At 41.8% G+C, this 20,318-nt stretch overlaps 1 protein-coding gene across 1 annotated transcript in view; it reads left to right on the top strand.

Moving 5' to 3' along the window:
* The window catches only part of LOC146191912 (uncharacterized), a 31,044-nt gene extending 11,021 nt beyond the window's left edge, over positions 1-20,023 (top strand). Inside the window, exon 2 of the mRNA XM_084600398.1 lies at positions 19,848-20,023. Coding sequence (XP_084456524.1) covers positions 19,848-20,023 — 176 coding nt within the window. The remainder of the gene's footprint in view (positions 1-19,847) is intronic.
* The last annotated feature ends 295 nt before the right edge of the window (positions 20,024-20,318 follow it).

Below are 20,318 nucleotides of genomic sequence, written 5' to 3'. Positions count from 1 at the left end.
TTATGCTAGCTATCGTGATTCAATAGAAAACTTCCCCATAGACAGCTTTTGATCCGCATTACACAAGTAAAAAAGGGTAAACCTGTGCCGCGGCACAGGACTTTTACATTTTGTTTAGGTAGTAAAATGTGCCAGAGTTTGAAGATACCTCAAAAGTGCCACTTCTGGTGCCATCGTTTCCGCCTTTATCTGTGCCGTCTATCAAAGCTCAAGGAAGCAATACTGACGCCTCAGAAGGCGAACTAGTTTAAAAACACCGAAGAAGGTCATCACGTTAAACTTCACCAATGAGACCAAACGGGGGCGACTCACTTTGGAGAGCGCTGCCATTTACCCTCTGGGCGTATCTACTCAAGGAAAAAGTAGAACATGAAAAGCCTTTCAAGTGCATTGACGTGAACTTGTTTTGCGCCTCTCAGATGATATTTTAAATTGAAAAGTGCTTTATTGTGCGTTTTATAAGTCACTTCACATGTAGGTGATAGTGAAATAGCTAATACGTTTGCCTAAAGATGTGATGCTATAAACTTCAGCACTTATAATGAAATGAAAGGTAAAACACGCCAAACCCAATCCAGTCGGCAAATGCTAAAGTAGAAAATTTCCTTTCTTACAAAATATTCTGGCCTCTGGATATGATCTTTAAAACAAAATATATCGCATGAGTTCGTGTATTATAAGAACTAACGATATGTTGATAACCCAAGAAGTTTTTCGCTTCGTTTTTATTTACAGCGATCTCAGCTTACAGATGCCGTTCCCAAAATCTTCTACTGAGAAATCTCGCATTTCATGAAACACAATATTAAAGAGAATAACAGGTTTCCTACCGGTCTGGTTAAGCAAACATATGCTGATATGGGGCCTATACGTAGTTCTTATTTCCAGGTTCAGCGCTCATGCTGCGAGACCGATAACTATAGAAGCTCCACTAGGAGATTGGGCCATGTTAGGGCTGGCATTCACTACTTCAAGGCAGACACTATTCAGAGCTAAAACGAATCTAAACTGTTCTGGCATGCCGTTTATTCCAGAGGCATGTCGACTGTTCAGACAGCGTGATCGACACGCCTAATTATAACTGATTCGAATACGTTTCATCCCATAAATTTAAGCAAGGAAGGAGCATTCCACAAGAAGCGTGAAAAATATGCTCAATGTTAACTGCAACGAATCAGTGATCTCCAGACCATACACGGGTATCCAAGCTTCATACTCATAAGTGTATTACACAAACAATTATGAGAAATTTTCTCCATCAGCATATAATGAATCGAGCAATGTAAAGTGAGAGAACATTATTTTGGTCAGACCTACTTTTTCAGTTATTTTTTTAGCTATTGTAGTTTCTAATAAAACAAGCTGAGCTGTTAATTGTAGAACGCTTCACAAAGTGTTTAATCTAAGTTAGATTATGATTATCGCTGCTGCACTGTTCGTATGTGATGCTAAATTGTGAATTATACTAAGAATTGGTGCGGCTGATAGCTCTTTATTCAGCAAGGATTACCGCTGTTCTGAGAGACTTGTAATATACCTCCGTATAAATATTCGCAATTCGAGGTAGTTTCTACAAACGCCTGTATGTACCTAATATAGCCCGGACATCAATGGCACATCGCGATAGTCTCCACAGAGATTCGACACGCTTACAGGGCAATAGAACGTCCTCAGTGTCTACAAAGTAAAACATTATACTTCTGAAACACCACAGTTACGCTATAGCTGCAGAACCAAAATAACGCGCCCTGCTTCAGTTGCCTCCGTAAAGTAGTGCTTCGAGCGCAGAGTTCAGCCTTAGAAGGTTAGTTTGAAATCATGAGTGTTTAAAATGACTTTTTTTACCACTTTAATTTCCTTAATTGTAGCTGTCTTCTTTTCGAAAGAACTTTCTCCAGCCTTCCTTTTCTCACCCAACACAAGGAGTAGTATATAGGGTTATACTAAATGCCCAAGTGGCTTTGGAACCTTAACTCTGTACAACAGATAAAAAAAAAAAATAAGTTCTTCGCCATTTTGTGCGGCTTCATTGGGTATAATATACCAGTTCTCAATCTAGAAAAACATTTTAGAGGGTATTTCAGCAGGATTGTTGACGTATAGTACAAATTTAACCAGAAAGATCAAAATTAAGGGCTTGATTTTTCAGAATTTGCATTTTGGGAAATAAATTTCACTCTTTTACACACATCATCCTGACGTGGAGATAAATTTGACTAGACCCTGCGAAGATGGCGTAAACTTATTCATGTCGCAGTATCGGCTAGCTGCCGTGAGAATTGGCTTCGAAAATCTGTTTGTTAATGAGCGCGAAATAATGGTGGCTGGACCCTGGGTGGGTCTAGGCCTAAACATGATCGTGACCTACCATCCGTACAATCAGGTACTTATAGTTTCATAGCAACATAAAACAAACATGTGAATTTTATCAAGACAAGAATTATCCGGTTTGTGGAAGCAGCTTTGGCGATATTTGTTTTATTCAAGCAGAAGCTTCACTTCGGCGGGCAAATCGAGCCTTCAGTTTAGCGTCCGTTTTTACCTACCTTCAAGTGATTTTGACAGATAGTGCGCCTTTCCTTCGTTATAAATTAATTTATAATTGAAGCTAAATCTCCACTACGTTAGGTAGAGTCGGTCATTGCGTGCCACTATATTTGACCTTCAAGTGAGCTTAACCTAATCAAGTTTGGGTGTCCAAGATTCCGTGGGGTCCGTCCGAAGTATTCTGCGCTTTTCTTTCCTCAAAAGTCGTCAAGAGAACTCGTGGTCCCCGTGGATGACTACGACAAAGACGGATAGCGTGAAACATCCTTCGCGCCAACTGCAGCAAAGAGGTTTGACTTTTAGCTGCGTCAACACAAACCAAAGACTATAACCCAATGGGACGCCAGTTTGGACTCGGTTCTCGAACGCAAGATAATCAAGTTCACATTGCAGATAAACAAGAAAGAAACCAAAACCCAAATCTCACTACTTCACTGACCCTAGCAGCGTATTCATTGGCATAAATAAAGACGGAACTACGATTGGAACCAGTGCTTAATATTTGTTTAATCTCGAGCTCCACCAAAGGTGTAGCCGTGGAAATGAAGTTTCTGCTTCCTTCCATGTTTAACCAGAGCTTAATCTGCAGCAATTCTTATATTCTTTATAAATGCCTACATCAGCACTACCGAAATCGTTCAGGATGGTAAAAAAGTTTTAAATGTAAAATATCAAAAACAACTAGGAAACTGGACACACGCTATATTTACCAAAAAAGTAGTCACTGAGTTTGAGAGAACTCGCACGACGGGTAACATCAATTATGACGCAAACCATGCGAAATTAAATCCATAGCGAAATCGATGAAGTATGTACGGGGTCATCCACTTCTAGCTATAACACTGTCACTGCTTTCAAAGCAACACTGCGCCTAATGCAGGTGCATATCAGTGCAAAGTGACGCAAGCACAGAAGAACCCGCACGTGCTTCTTCACATGGCCTGCCTCATAGCTTTACTGCTTAGCCAGGTCGGACGCAATGGCGCTTTGAAAGCAGTGACCTTGTTATAGCTAGAAGTGAACGAGGTGGTACATGTAGAGCTAAAGCGCTTTAGTGCACCGGAAAATTTAATATTCTGTCGATTGAAGCCGGCTCCTTTGTGTGAGAAGAATGATTAATATTTTACGGTTGTCACGTCAGCGAAATTCGCTTGCAATTAAGGTGCTCGTATTGAAGCGCTTATTCACAAATCTGCTCCAGCCGGTCGAGTTAGCAAACCTTTTTCTTTCTGCAAAAGCGCGCTTTGAGCACTCTATTCAACAAAGCATCTTCGTCAGTAGAGATACAAAAGGTTGACTAGCGGTTATCTAACAATATTAGCCTAATGTCAGATTGTATAGTTTGAATGCTAATTTCCTGAGTCTTAGGCTACAAGAAGCGTTATCCGTATCAGTGTTTTCATTTCCGAAAGTGCCGCTCTCCTCACCACTTCAGCGGATGGTATGCTGTGGGAGCACGAGGGCGGAATCGATAGCGAAGTAGAGGAGAAAGCGAACTGCATCACACTGTGACGCACCTATCGAGTTCTCTACTTTAGCGAGCAACTTACAAGTGTGCCTTTATGTGACTAGCGTTCATAGGCACAGCTGGAGTTTTATCTGGAACCTTGGTTTCACTTCTTTCACTTCTTCTTTCGTGTGGGCCCGAAAGGAAGTTGGTATTTCCAAAATCTAAGTACAAATATGGTTGTTAGTCACAAAGGCTAAGATGCTTTCATAATTACCAAACCAAATGTGAGAGGGAACAATTTACCTGGCATGTTTTTATGTTGGTAAATTCTTGAGTTTATTCTACGGAAAACCACAGCTGACAGTGCTACGTCTAAGTGTGCGGTCATATAAAAATAATTCAAAATTTCAAACAAATACTCATACCTTAGGGAAATGGCCTTGGATATGAGTTTTTATATTAGGTGGTTGGCGTCAGTGGAGTACCTAGTATTTAAGACAGTGTTCAAAAAGGATATTTAACTAGTGGTGTAGTCAATATTTAAGAAATGTCATGCTTACCAGCTCGCCAATTATAATCTTTCCTAGATGGCTTAGGGAATCTACTGCCAAGAGCGTCTTTCTCGGCTCTTCTCATTACCTACCCAGAATTTCTTAACATGCGCATTGCTACCGAAGGCGTGAGATTACATAATGACCATCAATATCTCCACAATAACCTCCTCATGAATGCTATACGTTTAAACCTTAAAAAAAAAATACCAGTGATCTAATGCAGGCAGATAAAGTTCGGCTGGACGGCCTCGCACATTTTTCCTACATTCTTGGCTCTGGTGAAGCGGTGGTTCCCCGACAGGCGCTTTTATAGCTGTTAGCACCCGATCGACTCAAGTCACAGCACGATCAGTAACTTGGTTAATGACATTGATAATCACGTTATTCGTCAAGGTCTAGGTCAATGGTCGTTGAAAAACTGACCGACGATCAAAGTCAAGTTTGAAGATCAAGCCTATGCTAAGTGGCGGTGGGTAAACGACAAGGAAGTCATGTGGTCATGTACCAGTTCACCATAGTACCCTGTACTAAGAACGATCTTTCACCGGGCAGACTAAGTTTCAGTTAAGCCTTTGCCGAGCTCGAACGTCATCCCTTACGCAGCGATGCTTTTGTGCGTGTGTACCTTCAGTATTAGAGCTTTAGCTCTAATCCCCTTCCTCCTGGTATTCTATGGCAGCTGAAACGTGCACGTCAAGAACTAATTTTAAAAGAATGAATTTGTATTGAAAGGCAGCATCATTCTTCCATAAGAGTATCTTCTAATATTCCAGATTTATGGCATAGATAAAAAAGATGTCAATAGTGGGGGACTATTATGGAGAGGGGGGGGGGGGGCTAAAATTATGCAAAATATTTACATCGCCATTACTTTATCTCGCATGGCTTTGACATACACGTCATCTATGGCTACTAAACAGAAATATGCTATGAAAGAAGTGTGACAAAAGGCCACTTTAGGCTACTGTTCAGCTCTTTTATTGATCTCATGTATGGCATTCTTTTCGTCTAGTTTGCAATCGTCTGATTCGGGAAAAATATTCTCGTTCTGCATTGATGAAGTGTTTGTACATATCTTTGCAGGATAAGATGTTTAGGTTTCAGATTTTGTGGACCTGACGACAAAGGCAGAAGCTTCATATCATGCAGTAATCGATGCATATCTGTACATTGCAGCCGCGGCGGGAACCCGTTTCCTTTCGGCTTTGCTTTTCAGTCATGATAATATGTGAGTTAACCCGTGCCTTTCGTTTTGCATCGTTGTCCCATCCCGGCTGCAGAAAGAGGGTCTGACAATTAGGGGGGCTTCAAGTCGCAGAGCAAAATATCATTCTTTTCTTGTTTAGGTAAATTGTAAACTAATATGCGGTTTATTATGTACACTGGTACAGAAAACATAGGCTATCTTCGTGTCCTTTTCAGACAGCTGCACGGTGTCTTGTAAAATAATACAATGAACTTAATTTTATAGTCGTAACAATTTGAGGAAAAAATGGTTTTTTCTGTGCGGCAGCGCGGGGGTAAACGGGAAGAACTCGTTTATGCCTGTGTTCTCTACTCTTCGTGCGGATATAGGCAGGCTTTGCGCTAAACACATTGTAAAAAAATGAATTGCATACCAGCTAATTTATGGCAGAAATAAGGAGTTTTAGCTGTTGGTCTAACCCCAATGTGCGAGACCTAAATTTGCAAAAAAACGTTGCTTGTGAATCAGATGATTTAGTTAAAATACTGTAACCATTTCTCAAACCAACCTGCTGAAGAGCACGGCAAGTCTAATGAAATATGCCTCATGTTCTGACCAACAACCAAGTAGGAAGAAAGTCATGGGAGACTCGCTGGGCAGGCGAATATTTGCTGTGCTCTAAGAATTGGCCACGATGTCGCACTCATCCTGCATTTGTCTTAAATACTCAGATATCGCCGCAGTGATATCCACGTTTACTGTGCTTCTACTGTATAGCAGCGCGGTTCTGTGCGATGTCAGTACGAGGTGAAGACCACGATGCGGTTGAAGTTTCCTAGGCCATCCACTAGAGCATCTTTCGTAGTCTGAGTGGTTTTTGTCAGTTAAACGTGATACAAAAAGCCAAACCAAACTCATTTCTTTAGTACCACGAAGGCTGAGTTATATGGTTTATTTACACCTGATAATTGTTTTTAATTACCTTAGCACAACGTGATATTCGTGTTCATTATTTTTAAAGGTCTATATGAAATAAAACATCCCTTCAGAGCCAAAGAAGTTCTCACACTTGGAGCAAGGAAACATTTATTTACTATTATCTTTGGGCGACATCTGTCTGAAGAATCGTTTGCGGGGGTTTTTCTGCCTGCTTTGAAGCAACAGAAAACTGTTAAAACAGGCAATACAAAAAGTGCTTTTATATCATAGCTCAAAGTATTAGTAGCAGTATGTGATTGGTGTTGATTTTTTTGCCGAAAACTGGCGCGTAAGAATTTTCACACCGAAATCAATTGCACTGACTTAATGTTTTTTCGTTGCTATTTTTCTTCTGTTGTGTCTAAAGCGCAACAGAATTTTAAACACTGCACATCTCTATATGAAATGCATCTGGTTCGCTCTGTGCGCCTTTTAATTAGGCACCTAAAACTATCGTAGACTCTCAAGACGAATAACTCCTATCATTAAGCAAAGCACCCGTTCAATGTAGTCTTGGGGCCCATATATCGAACAATCTCTTCTTGCTAGCGAACAGTCTTTAAACAAACTACGCCCCAATGCAAGCTGAAGCTTACAATATCGCTGCAACAAGAACTGAGGATGCCACTTGTTTATCCACCTGGACTCGTGGTCAGGTTGCGTTAGGTTTACAACAAGAGATGAATGGCGTATAAATACTTCAGTGTGCAAGACAGGCTGCGTGCATTGCGCAACTACCGCTACCTTTACTGACGAATCGAACGAAAGCCACTCGCGATCAATGCCCACGAAGGCACCGGACGACTGAATAATGAACGGCATGAAGATATTGCAACTGCGATGGTGCTGCCTGAGTGAAAACGAATAAATTATGCGCTTGAAAATTATAAAGAGAGTAGTAACTGCGGTTTCGATAGCACAGACCATATAAGATATAAGTTCTTTTCTTTTTAGCAGTGAGAGTGCTCGCTTTATGCTTGTTACGGCTGCCTTTGCAGGGCTTGAGATGCTGAACTTTACTCGTCTGCTTTTCAATAATAAAATATGTTCTTCAGTTGCCAAATGAATGGTGAAAGGTTGCGTTATGAAGAGGAACCGAGCAGAAAAGTTAGCTGTACGTTCCGCTACCATTCTATTGACAATGATCTGCCAGCTATGCGCGTTTATTTTCACAACGGCGAAAGAAGCGCAGAGGAGTGTGTGGCGAGAGCTGTTTCCAGATACGTGAAACAAAGTTCCATATAGTTCAATGACCTCTTCATTTTGTTTTGCGAATTAGGAAAAGCGGCCTCTAAAAGCAATCGAACTGCTGTACATTTCAGGAATAGGAGTGACTGCTGCGCATTATAAGTAAATAAAGAACCAGTGGAAAGTTCATTCAAGGCGCAGCAATTTAATTGCGCTGCCTTGTATTGTGTACTTTGATGTACTGTGTCATCTAGGCTTACCGGAGAGACCTCAGTCGAGGCCACGATGCAGACAGCTAACGGCCGTTCTTGTAGTTTACAATGTTTGAAAACAAAACATTGTTTGTAGCAGCCCACTAAACTTCAACTAGACTTTGTTTCTTGAAAAACTATTACGTTTAAAATGTTACGCAATACACAATATCAAAGCTAAGAATTTAATTTTCAGCCCACAAGTTTGAAAAAAAGTTGCGCTTTGTCAAGCGCAGCTTTATTTTATCAAAACCTTTTAGCAAAGTTTGAATGAAACTTTTAAAGATGTGTTTGTATCTTAAAGGCGAAAATTGTTCATTTTTAAAATAAATACGTTGTTTATCGACAGCATATCAGCCACTTTGTTAAAAATATGACTTCTATATTTTACGTACAACCAGCTGTAGTTCCCAAGCGACGATTTCGAAACTAGAGTTACCTAACTGCATTCGGGGACGTTTAGTCGATGCGACTATGGCTCAGTCTTACCCGCTGATAAAAGGCTTCTTCATTCATTATAACACTGCGGTGTGCGTATGTAGAGATGCTTTCTCATTTGCCTCATGTTAGCACGCCCACATCGGGCTCTTTCCGGACAAATGAAAACTTTCACCCATTTATTTTTGTCGTTTTCCTTCTAGCTTTGAACAACATGCACAGCTTCTAAAGTCCATTGTCACACATATGGCAAATAACTGCTCACCTCTCTAAACGCACGAAGTTGCACCTTTTAGCACAAGGGAAAACACTGGGGCCACCGGATAAGTAACGTATCGTATGAAAGGAAAAGGAACAGAAAAAGGTTAAGATATATTTGTATATACAGCCAGGTGCCCGCAGTTCAGTTCGATGAAAAGCAATAGTTTAAATAATAGTTTCGCTAGGCCACTTGTGTAAGCGATCCCTTCATTGCAAGCATGGCTTCAATCTAGTGTGAAGTTCTTACAATGCCAGCTGCCCAGACAGAGGAGCTTGAATTACAATTCGTGCTGTCAGATTCGTTTCAGCCTTTTCTGGAAAGCTACGCTATAAGATGCAGTAACAATTGCAGAAAGCAGGGTAACATTTTCTAATGCCACTAATCGTATTAGCACCTTTATTATGTTGCAATTTCAGTGATGTATCGAAGTATATATAGTACCGAGTATCTGTATCGAAAATCGATTTCGATGATGTATCTCCTAACTGTGCCGAAAATATAAATTTTCTGGGTACCGAGTGTCGGTATCGAAGATACTTTTTTGTGTTTGAAGTATCTTGTCCAGCCTTGCGGCAAAGCACAATCATAAGGTAACACTGCAAAAAATAAAGCGTACGAAATGAGCAGCAGTGACGTACGCTGACAGTACATCACTGCCGCGTATCCACTTCATGATCGCGCATGTACTAGAACGAGCGCAATTTTCTATTTCGGCAGATCCGATCGACAAGCCAAGCGACACATGCATTTCTGTTCGCGCGAAGGCTTTGCGCGACGCGCCATCTCAATCGCGTTTGCGTGAGTTTTCGCTTACATGCATGTAGCTGAGCCTTAAAAATGATTGCTTGCAAAATTTTACATTAGTTCCTAACCTTTTTTGCGACTACCAAGGTCGCAGCTGCTAAAAAATAAAAATACACGCTCGCATTATTGCTTTAGAGAAATTATTACTTCGGACATTCTGCCCTTCACCTACCGCGCACCAGCTTTCGCTGCCGCTCCACAGTGTCGGTCAGGAGCCGATTTCAACCGCCGCGCCACCTACCCCAGGAAACCGCTGGGCTCCGCCCGCAATGTACAGCGGAAGCAGAGATTTTTCAAACTGTGGTTCTAGTAACATTTTCGAATACTGACTTTGATCATGAGCTGTATATTATATATGTTGTGAGATTAGGAATCTTGGAACATACCGGTATATTATGAAACTTCACAAGCTATTCACATACCATGTTCTGCCAATTGTTCTCTCCCAAATGCTATGGAGGCACGATTCCATTGCTGACATGGTTGTAGGAGAAACTTTCATCGTAGGTGGCATAATAAGGAAGCGGAAAATTTGCAATAAATGTGGCCTATGAAGTTTCTGGGCATGCAACAGATGAATGAGACACTGAGAAAACAAGGGAGCTCCACAAAGCTGCACTTAACAAGAAGGCGGATGCGTATCTAGTGCCGAAGAAGGGAATAACGATGGCCTACATGAGTCAGACATGCACAAGAAAAGAAAAACGACATCGGCTAAGCTGCGGCTTTTTCCGAACAATTTCACTTAGGCTCGGTATGTTTAGTAAGCAGCGGATGGATCGACATGACAGACAGGGCTCGGCCGACCGATAAGGCAGCAGTATAGCCGGCCTTGTGTGTCTCACCTCACGTACGTCTTGATAGCGAGCTCTAAGGGCGACCTTTTTGAAGCCGTCTGGCTAGCAGCGGGGACATCGGGTCGAGCAAATTAGTGGTCTGGTTTTTAACTGTCGAACCCAACGATGCAGGTTCAGTCTCGTTGTTAACTGCTTTTTGATGTAGGCGAAATTGAGGTGCCTGTGCACTGTGTTGTGCCAGTAAACGCTAAACAACTATAATTAGTTGAATTGTTCGGAGCTCTTCGCACCGGCGTACTTGATAGCATCTGCTGCTTTGGAGCAACAAACTTTATTAACTTAACGGAATAAAAATATTTACTACTCCTACAAGGTTTTGAAACTTACTTCCTATTATCCCGTGCCATGCAAGCATGTAGCATAGTATTCACACTTTACGCAATCAGAGCTGCAGAATGCGCCGTGAAGTCAGTGCAGTGACTGCAGAAAATCAGTGTATGGATGATGAAGGCGACGACATGTATTTCGCAGAGCAAGGCCGGCAGTTTTATAATATCTTGTGAACAGGTTAAGACAAAGATGTCAAGCTCAAAGCCTGAGAAACTGAATTTGAACACGAGTGACCACTTCTTACCAGCATGGGTTGGGATGTATTTCCTTCTTTTTATCTTCCACAGGGCGCGTCACAGTCAACCGTTTTCTTCATAACCACCTTCTTCTGTTATTGTGATCAATTGCGGCATCGATCTTCGTAACTTTAATTCACTTACTGGAGCGAAGGAACACCACGATGCCGCAAGTTAGAATTATATACCCTCCTATGATTGTGTAAAGCGTCCGTAGTGCCACCTTAGCCATTATTGCTCAATATCTAACCGCCAGTTAGATGCCGCTGAAATATTTCTAGTTGTGTGGTCGTGTGTAGGCCTACGCGTTGAGTGCCGCAAAAGGTAACCGTAAGAGTGATACAAATATCGTTGCAAAAGCGTGAAGAAGTTCTCGTGCAAGCGCCTTTCAGCACTCACTATAAATATAAGCGCACCTCTAAATTTGAAATTTTTCAATACATACGCGTTCTTCGACTATTCAAACTTTATTTTACTCTCAGGCGTTAAGTTTAAATGAACAACCGAAATCAAAACCCTTTACGAACTTTGGGGTCGTTAATATTACACCCCTCGTAATTCTTGCGAACAGTCGCTTCACATTTAAACGTGGTTTTATTGCAGGAATGCTATCTAAGGTTGCATTTTCGCCTTCCACTTTCCCTTTATCTGTCTGTCTACAGCAAAAGAAAATGAATATTTTAAATGAGCCGTATTAGCTTAGCGCCAGTGTAAAAATGTTCAGACTGACTCCAGTTTTCTTACCTAAAAATCTTACATAAAACCTTAGATTTGCCTAAAAATTACCCAAGATATTTGCACCTATTTTATTCAAAAAAATTTGTACCTAGCAATTTGTACCTAAATATTGAGTACCAAAGAAGCACGGGTTAGTATCGATGAGGTCGAATTGAACAATAACCTTTGAATTCTGAGACGAGAACAGTTCTTTAATGTCGCGAAGGGTTACTGGTTCAGCTCAATAAAGGTAACCCTAGTAAATGGGCGATAAGAAGCTTGTTTTCCTTGTATGTCTATTGAATTTCCCATTCATTTTTATACTTTCCTGTTGCCTTCACGCAACACTAGCTAAGCCAATGCAAGCCCTTTCTTTCCTTGTTCAGGCCTCGCCGACCTTAATTAGAAGGCATGGAATTATATTTATTCGAAGAAACACCGCTAAAATCATAGCGGTTTAGAGTAGTTACATCTCTAACCTGTGCAAAAGGATCGTCGACTCGGCAGAGTTTTTGAGCGATCCCGTTGAGACATTGGGATGGCCCGACTCAAATTATAGTTTGACCATCGAACTGATTCTACCCAATCTACTTGGATTCCAATATTAGTCAAAACTGGCTGAGGTCAAGTTTCGGGTAACCACGCCCAATTATTGGTGGTGTTCAAGGCCAATGGTCAAGGGCCAAGGATCATGTAGGCCATGGTGAATAGTGATCACTGTATTGACTCAAGTGTGCACACGGACATAGTCACGCGGTTGCTACGTTAGGCTGACAAGTTTAAATCGAAGTGAGCTTCTGACGCTCGACATTTGCCACCTTAGCCGCATATAGAGGATTCACAATAAAATGATAAGACGCTTGAGCTATTTTTTATAGAGGCGATAGCTTTGATTGCTCCGGCTTGCTGGGTCCTTTCGTGGATCCTCTTTCGCATAAATCCCTTGCTTGGAAGACGGTTTATTAATAATACCTTATTTCAGTTCCGCAGGCACATTAATATTTTCGATGCGTTCGCAAGCTGCCCAATTATATTGATGGTTACAAAAAAAAAATATAATGCCCTGTTTAAAAAAACTCTATGAAACATGCCTGCCTGGCATGCTGCAGTGTGCTTGACTCGAAATGTAAGAGTCTTTGAAAGAGCTCTGTATTTTGTTCTCACTCTCCCACATAAAACCCGAAGCGATTATTAGGTCCAGTAGCATGGGTCATATGATGCGGTCGCGCACCGTTGTACAACTTAACGACCGTTCAGTGCCAGTCGATATGGGCTAGCCGCCAGGTGTTAACTCCTAGAGCCCTGCCAATCATTCCTCGCCAATCAAGCGCGCACCTACGCTAACGCCAACGACAGATATGCCGCTTAGTTGGGCTTTTAAGGCTAAAGCGTAAACAGATGCTTGTTCGTAGAAGCCGAGAACAGGTGAGGAGTTGAGGTAAAATGTATACACGCTACATCATCCCTGTTGTCACATGGCTGTTAGAGGTTCCATAGGGAAACATAGATGTGTGCATAGACCCTAAAAGCTGCAGTGGACAATGTACTATTGTAGCTTATCGTGTGTATAGCGGAAAATGGGGGTCCTTAGGTATGAAGCTGAACGAAGGACTTTATTTACATTTAAACACTGCTAAGGTGAAGCGATTGTCGGCAGAATAGATAAGGATAATCTCCCTGTAGAATACAACCTCGTGTCTTTTTTTGGTCAACTAACATAATGAAAGGATAGCAAAAAGGTTCTTTTAGCAATAACCGTCCTCCTGTGTTTCGTTGTATATGGATGAGATTCAAACACTGGAAAGAACGCATGCAATCCCGCAATTCAGCACAAAATGCGTAGAATGAAGTACACCACAAAATTATTTTATAAAACAATTTAGCTATTTAGAGTTCATTAAGAATTTCAGAATTTGTATCGTTACTCCTTACATTTTTCGATGTGTCACACAGTAGCCTCTTAAACACTGTATTGAATGTTAAACTGTAGCTAATATCTACCTAAATGTATTTGGGGCACATAGTTTATGTAGTACAACATTTTCTTCGCCCGCATATAACTAAGGAACTTTAAAAAGAAAACGCGAACAGCACTACACGTATGTTCTTATCAAAATACCATCCCCTTAGACTCCTAACGAGGGTGGTATCAGTTATTTTTAATACAATCGGGCTTCATAATATACGCGGATTTGCGCCGATATAGAGCAAAAGTAGGAGGGTCTGTTAAAGTTCTTATAAGAAGCCCTCACACTTTAATTACCATCAGTTATTTTGCGTTGCGCAGCGAATTTGTTTTTTTTTTTTAGTTTTTATACTGATCACGTAAGCAGAACTGCTTTCAAAATATGTACTTACATGCGGCAGAGATTTTTATCACGTGCACACTTACTCTACAAAAAAATGAGAGACACGAACAACCGTTCTTCTCTGGTTATTAAACCTGTAGTCGTGAGCAAAAAATATTGAGCCGCACAGCAGTGCAGCTTTGGCTGGCACAAAGCAAAGTAACGAAAGAAAGCAAAAGCGTGGTCAGACCTTTTCTTCTTTTGTGCTCCTGTTTGCCAAAAATAATAAATCAAAAACGTCACATCAAATAGCTCGTTCAGAGGCGATCACGCGAAACTATCTGAAAATTCGTTCTTGAAGGCCCGCAAAACTTTTGCACATTGCTGGTACTCGTGTTCTTGATACTGAAGACGCAAAAGCGTAATTTAAGTTCTGGTCTTGGTTAGATGAGATAAGTGCAAGTTTCTTTATTTACATTTTTGAACGTGTGTCCTTAACCATTTGTGCGTTTTCAAGACCAGGAACATAAGGAAAGTATGGCAAAACAATCTAAGAAACGGACTTAACTGCTTCAGGGGAGAAAATAATAAATGCCAAAAACATTTGAACATTACATTTTTGGCTAAATGCGATCGACAGAAAAAATAACTTCTTCCCGTGAAAACTTCTTTTATTCTACGTCTTACTAATGTTATGTTTGGACGAGATAGCACGAAGCCTTTGGCGGGGGAAAAGATGTGCTCTAAATGACGCACATGGAAAGAAGGAAGGAAGGGTAAGTAGTACTTATCCTGTAGTTTTTTTTTCATGCGTGTGTGTCTTTTAGTGCGCTTTTGTTGCTACAAATAGTCTACGTCATACAATGACACTAACAAAACGGCCACCTTGGCATAAATTCACGGTTCCCTCGTTTACTAATGGACCCATGATAGTATTAGAACAGCTTAAAAGAAATAAAAGCAATAAAAATCCTAATATTTGCCTTGCAAGCAAGTTCATTTGAAGCATAGAGTTTAATTTGAATCAATACTCAAAACTGTGTCAAAATTTCTTCAATCGGCTGCAGTCTACCACTGATTGAACCGTATTTCTTGTAATGTATTGAATGTCAGACAAATTAATGAGACCATTACATCAAACTCGTTTTGCTCAACATTTGGTGAAGTAAAGAATGATATAAAAATTCACTTGAACATTATACATTTTACTGTTGAAATGAATGTAGAGTTTTACGTCAAAAGGTAGCGAGCATTTTTTGATGACCTCGGCAGACATGTGAAGTCAAATTTAATTGGTTGCGACCAAGGCTTCCTAAGCAGTGAGCGCCAAAATTGGCTTCCTAATCTGTATTGACGATGATGACCTAAATCAGGTTTCTCGTTTTCGTTGAACGTTCTTGGTCTAGCGTGCGACCTGGGCGCGCTAGCTCATCTCAGATGCTTGTGGAAAGCGGAAAGGAATGCGCTTACGATACTGACCATTACAAAAGCTCCGGCATGAAGCGTCTATTGAAGAAACAATTCTGTCTCCCATTTATCTTTTTTGCTCTTGTACCATGCCGAGGTTTTCAAAGGAAGAGATCGATTTAGCTGAAACTCGACGCGATGGCAATATACGTTGCTTGCAAGTTCAGAGGAGATCACAGTGGGCAGTGAGGAAAGAAGGGAATAAAACGTAACACAATTGGAGGGTCATCACCTGCCTCCCTCGCATCGCACTAATCGTGGCACTCAAAGAAAACGCGCAGCTAAACACAATGGATCAACTGGTGCAGCCACGACATGATGCACGTAGGCTTAAGGGCACCCTCTCTCACGCAACGTGCGCTCTGAGGTCTTATGCTTCGTAAAATTCGCTTCTGAAGCCGCCACTGCCAGTTCTTTGCTTCTTGGCGTTTTGTACAGCTGAGTGTTAACAAGCCAACTGATTTACGACGGCCTAGAACACCGGAAACAGCGTCGTCACTTCGCGAGCGAATTATGGAACAAGACGCCCGCTTGCCACAAGGATTCATTATAATTTACGTCGACGCGAGTATCCAAGCCTTCGAAGTGACAGCTGCAGTTTACTGCCCTAGCAAGTCTTTACTGAATGAGACATCAACGTTTCAATTACTTGAACCTCCATTTTCTTTTTGTGCGGAACTGCTTGCAGTGCAAGAAGCGATTCGCTCTGTGGTCGTCATTCCCATGCCTCCCACGGCCCGTATTGTCATACGCACTGAGGCCCTCCAGGTGGCAAAGTTACTTAGACGCGCTACTGGTAGCACGGAAATCTGCCAAAACATGCACAGTCTAGCGACACGCGTACTGTGCCGGAGCTGTGGATATTTACATCAGCTACAACAAAATACAACCACTTAGCCAATACTTTAATGGTCACAGGAGAAAAGAAAACAGCTATACTGAAGCTGCATGCCCCTGACATTTAAAAAAGTTAAAATACGAGACTCGATACTCTTCAGGATTTCACGGGTTCCGTATATCTTCTCGCAAGTGCATACCTGATGATTAAGGGCCTGAAAATTTGAAAAAAAAAAATACACCATTTATGCGTGGATATCATCATCATCATTTATTTTCAAACAGATTTAGAAACAGCGTTAGTGTGCTTGAGATATATATATATATATATATATCTTCCTCAGAGCGCAAACTTGATTAAGAAGCGATTTGGCGAAAACAAAAACGAGCGAGTGTCCAGGCAGAAAGATGTTTAATGATAGACAAAATTCTAGAAAGACCACAGGAATGAGTTATGACAGGAAAGCCATCCGTGTCAAATCTGTTCTTTTCTTTGTTTATTTCCTGCAATTTTTGTGCCTTTGTTTTCAGCAAGGTGCTGACAGCAGTTTATCATTTCTCTAATGGATGGGTCTGCACGGCTGGTGCGTGACAACATCCTAACAGCTTAATTACCTACCTCGCGCGCAAATGACCTAGAAGTACTCTCGTGGGAAGATCGGCGCACCGCGCCGTGACAGCGTTGAGCGGACGGGAGTATCGCCCAGAATGAATCGGTATGACAGAAACCCCAGCACAGCTTAAACCATAGAAACGAGGCAAAAAGCATAAGTGGTGTCGCACTCGAAGCAAGCACAACGCTGGAGTAAGAACTCCGAATAAAGAAACCTGGCGGTTAATGTCACGGTATATCTGACGTCAGAAATAGTTCGGTCTTGCACACAAGCAGACATTGGTCAGGCATTGTTTTAAGAAACCAACATAACAAAGGAGAAGTTTCGCTCGTATCTGGCACAATAGAGGAAGTAAAGGAACACAAACATTTAAAGCAAAAGCTTTATTAGTTAAGCTGAGCTTTGAAATATGGGGTGGGGAATGGTGGAGTCAAATAGATAGATAGATGGATTTATTGAAAGGAAAGGCAGAGAGGTTGGCCGGAATACCTCAAATCTGGCCTGCTACTCTGCACTGGGGAAGGGGAAGGAGAGAAGAAAGAAGATCATGATGGGTGAAGATGTGGGCGAAGGCATATGAAATACATATCTACAAGCGCAGTAGCTTGGTTTACAAGCGTGAATCAAGTCCGGTGGCACATAAAAATACGGCAAAGAGCACGCACTGCCTGGACACCCTTCCCCTTGTCCTGCCAAGCGCCGGGCAGCAGTCTTCCCGACAAAGGCCTCATGTCCAAATGCTTCAAGGAAGCGGCCATCACATTTCTTTCACCCGCATACACTGGTCACACCAATAATATATGGTCCATAGTCTCCGGGATGCCACAAGTTGAACATTCCGTAGAGCGCACCTGCCCAATTAAATGTAAGTACCTGCGCGTGAAATGTTATATCACTGAGTATCACACCTGGAAAAGGCCGAAGCGTGATGAGGCCTGTGATAACGCATGTGCTTAAGGAGACAGAGGACCTTGCTTTGGTTCCCTACGGCCATGTTGGTGGTTTTTCCTTGGCGCGGTACGTATCATTAAGTTTCAAACCGCTGTGGCATTGGAGCAGTTGATGCAGTGAGAGTGCTTTGCTTGATGTTATTAAGGCGAAAGCCTTTATAGTATCATGAGTGCGGACAGCATTTGCGCGTCCGAAGAGTGAGTCACACCGGTCGTTGCCTAGAAATGTATTTATTTATGAGTAAAGGAATAACTGTATGAGGTAGAGGGTGTAAACATGTGCCTGTGTGCAAATTTTCGTTGATGTGGCGTAGTTAATTATTTCCAGCCAAAAATTTGAATCGATATCTAATTAGCCATAGGACGCCGATATAGAGTGCAAACGTGAAAACAGCAACGCACGTCGAAATTGTATAAAATACATCAAAATTAAGAAGAAGAAATGGACATGGGCAGGACATGTAGTGCGAAGAGAGGATAACTGATGGTCGCTTAGGGTAACAAACTGGATTCCAAGGGAAGGAAAGCGCAGCAGGGGGCGGCAGAAAGTTAGGTGGGCGGATGAGATTAAGAAGTTCGCAGGGGTCAAGTGGATGCAGCTAGCACAGAACCGGGTTAAGTGGAGAAATATGGGAGAGGCCTTCGCCCTGCAGTGGGTATAGTCAGGCTGATGATGATGATGATGATGATGATGATGATGACATAAAAATTGCGCAAACAACGTGCATGAAGATTGCAAAGTTTTGTCAGGCGAAGTCATTGAGTAGCAGCATTGAAAACAGTCAACCAGAGTAAAAGTGGAAACATTTACTAAAACATTATAAAGAGTACAAACAGTAAAAACAAGAAGAAACAACAAAATAACGATAATTAGAAAGAGTGATAAAGAAAAAAATGCAAAAATAAGACAGGAGGAAAAAAACAAAAAAAAACAAGCGAATGAGTGAAAAGCAGCAAATAAGGGAAAATAATTGCAGGAAAGGCTTTCGCCTTACCGCACATGAAAGTGATGATCTAAGTGCATTCAAGGAATTTTAGATGCAGAGGTCAAAATTTGAATTGCCTTGGAACGTGCCCAGATTTGAAGTCTGGACTGAGCAGCTGAACCTCTGGAGTGGCTAATATACATGGCAGTACAACCCCGCCTCAATAGTGAGTCCTACTTCGGCTAAACTCGCGAAGCGTAAATAATCCCTGACTCGCCGTGCTAGGGAGCTACACGCTCTAAAAACGAATAAGCCTATTAGGGAATAAAAAATGAGTATCATATTTCGTCCAGCCAATTCGATTCCTTGCCGAAGCACGGTATTCTCTTCAAGCCGTAAGGTAGAATTCCGCAAGTAACAACGCGGAATGCTATGCTCTGCGATAAGAAGCATGCTCTATCCCTAAACAATATTTATTTTATGTAATTATCAATGCCTGCTAGGGGGCTTTTTACCACTGAGGCAGAAGATGTGATGTTATTATTTAGTGCACCAAGAAGCCTCATTTAGTATCTTCGCAATTGTTAAAACTGTGCGTATTTTCAAGTGAACGTTAGGTTTCGTGTTTCTAGTGAATGGACAGAGCTGTTGCACAAAGCTGTTGGAGAAAGTAGCCAACGTCCCCTATTGCGAGGTGCCAAGCATGAAGGCGCAAAGGCGCACTGAGCCATGCGCAAGCCCAGCATGCACTCTCATTTGTCGCTTACGTGGGGATTGGGCGCCGGTTACAAGACTGCACTGTTGTCTGTAGTTTAACGCTCTGCTACGAGAACGGCGGCCTTAAATCACGGCAGGCAAGGTATGAGAGCGTGTCTTTTTGCTACATGAAAGCCACCGCCGCAAGGCAAGAGCATTCGCGCCGAGGCAGTGAAATATAAAAACGTAACTCTTTTCTTGCCCCATTTAGGTTCTTTTCTACAGGCGTCGGAGGCAATCCATCACGGAGTGGCTGTGTCAGCGGACGTCTCTGTTCCACCTGAGGGTCATTTAAAACAGCCTGACAACATGCCGGCTCCACAAAAGCGGACCTTAGTTGCCTGCTGCTTCCACCTTAAGAGCCTATATTTACCTGCAGATAACTGACATAGCAAGTGAGCTCGAACACAAAACAACTTTATAAATCACACCTGCCGTTAAGCGCTTATTATGTCGTCATTCTATGTCGGCATTAAAATATCGGCAGCGAGAGCACTGGCAGATATTATTTCGCTAAGAGGTGGGTATGTTGGCCGTACGGAACTTGTTCATTCTTTAATATGCTCCAAATATGCCTCATGGCTCCCTGCTCCCTCCTTCTCATCCTTGCATTCCCTCTGGAATAAAATGTAACAATATACCTACAATAGGCGTCATTGAAGGCTAGTGTGTTTTAAAATTT

This window comes from Amblyomma maculatum, chromosome 4, assembly GCF_055883805.1.
Source record: "Amblyomma maculatum isolate TAMU_Amacu chromosome 4, ASM5588380v1, whole genome shotgun sequence".
Taxonomy (NCBI): Eukaryota; Metazoa; Arthropoda; class Arachnida; order Ixodida; family Ixodidae; genus Amblyomma; species Amblyomma maculatum.
This window is presented reverse-complemented; position numbering and strand designations above follow the sequence as displayed.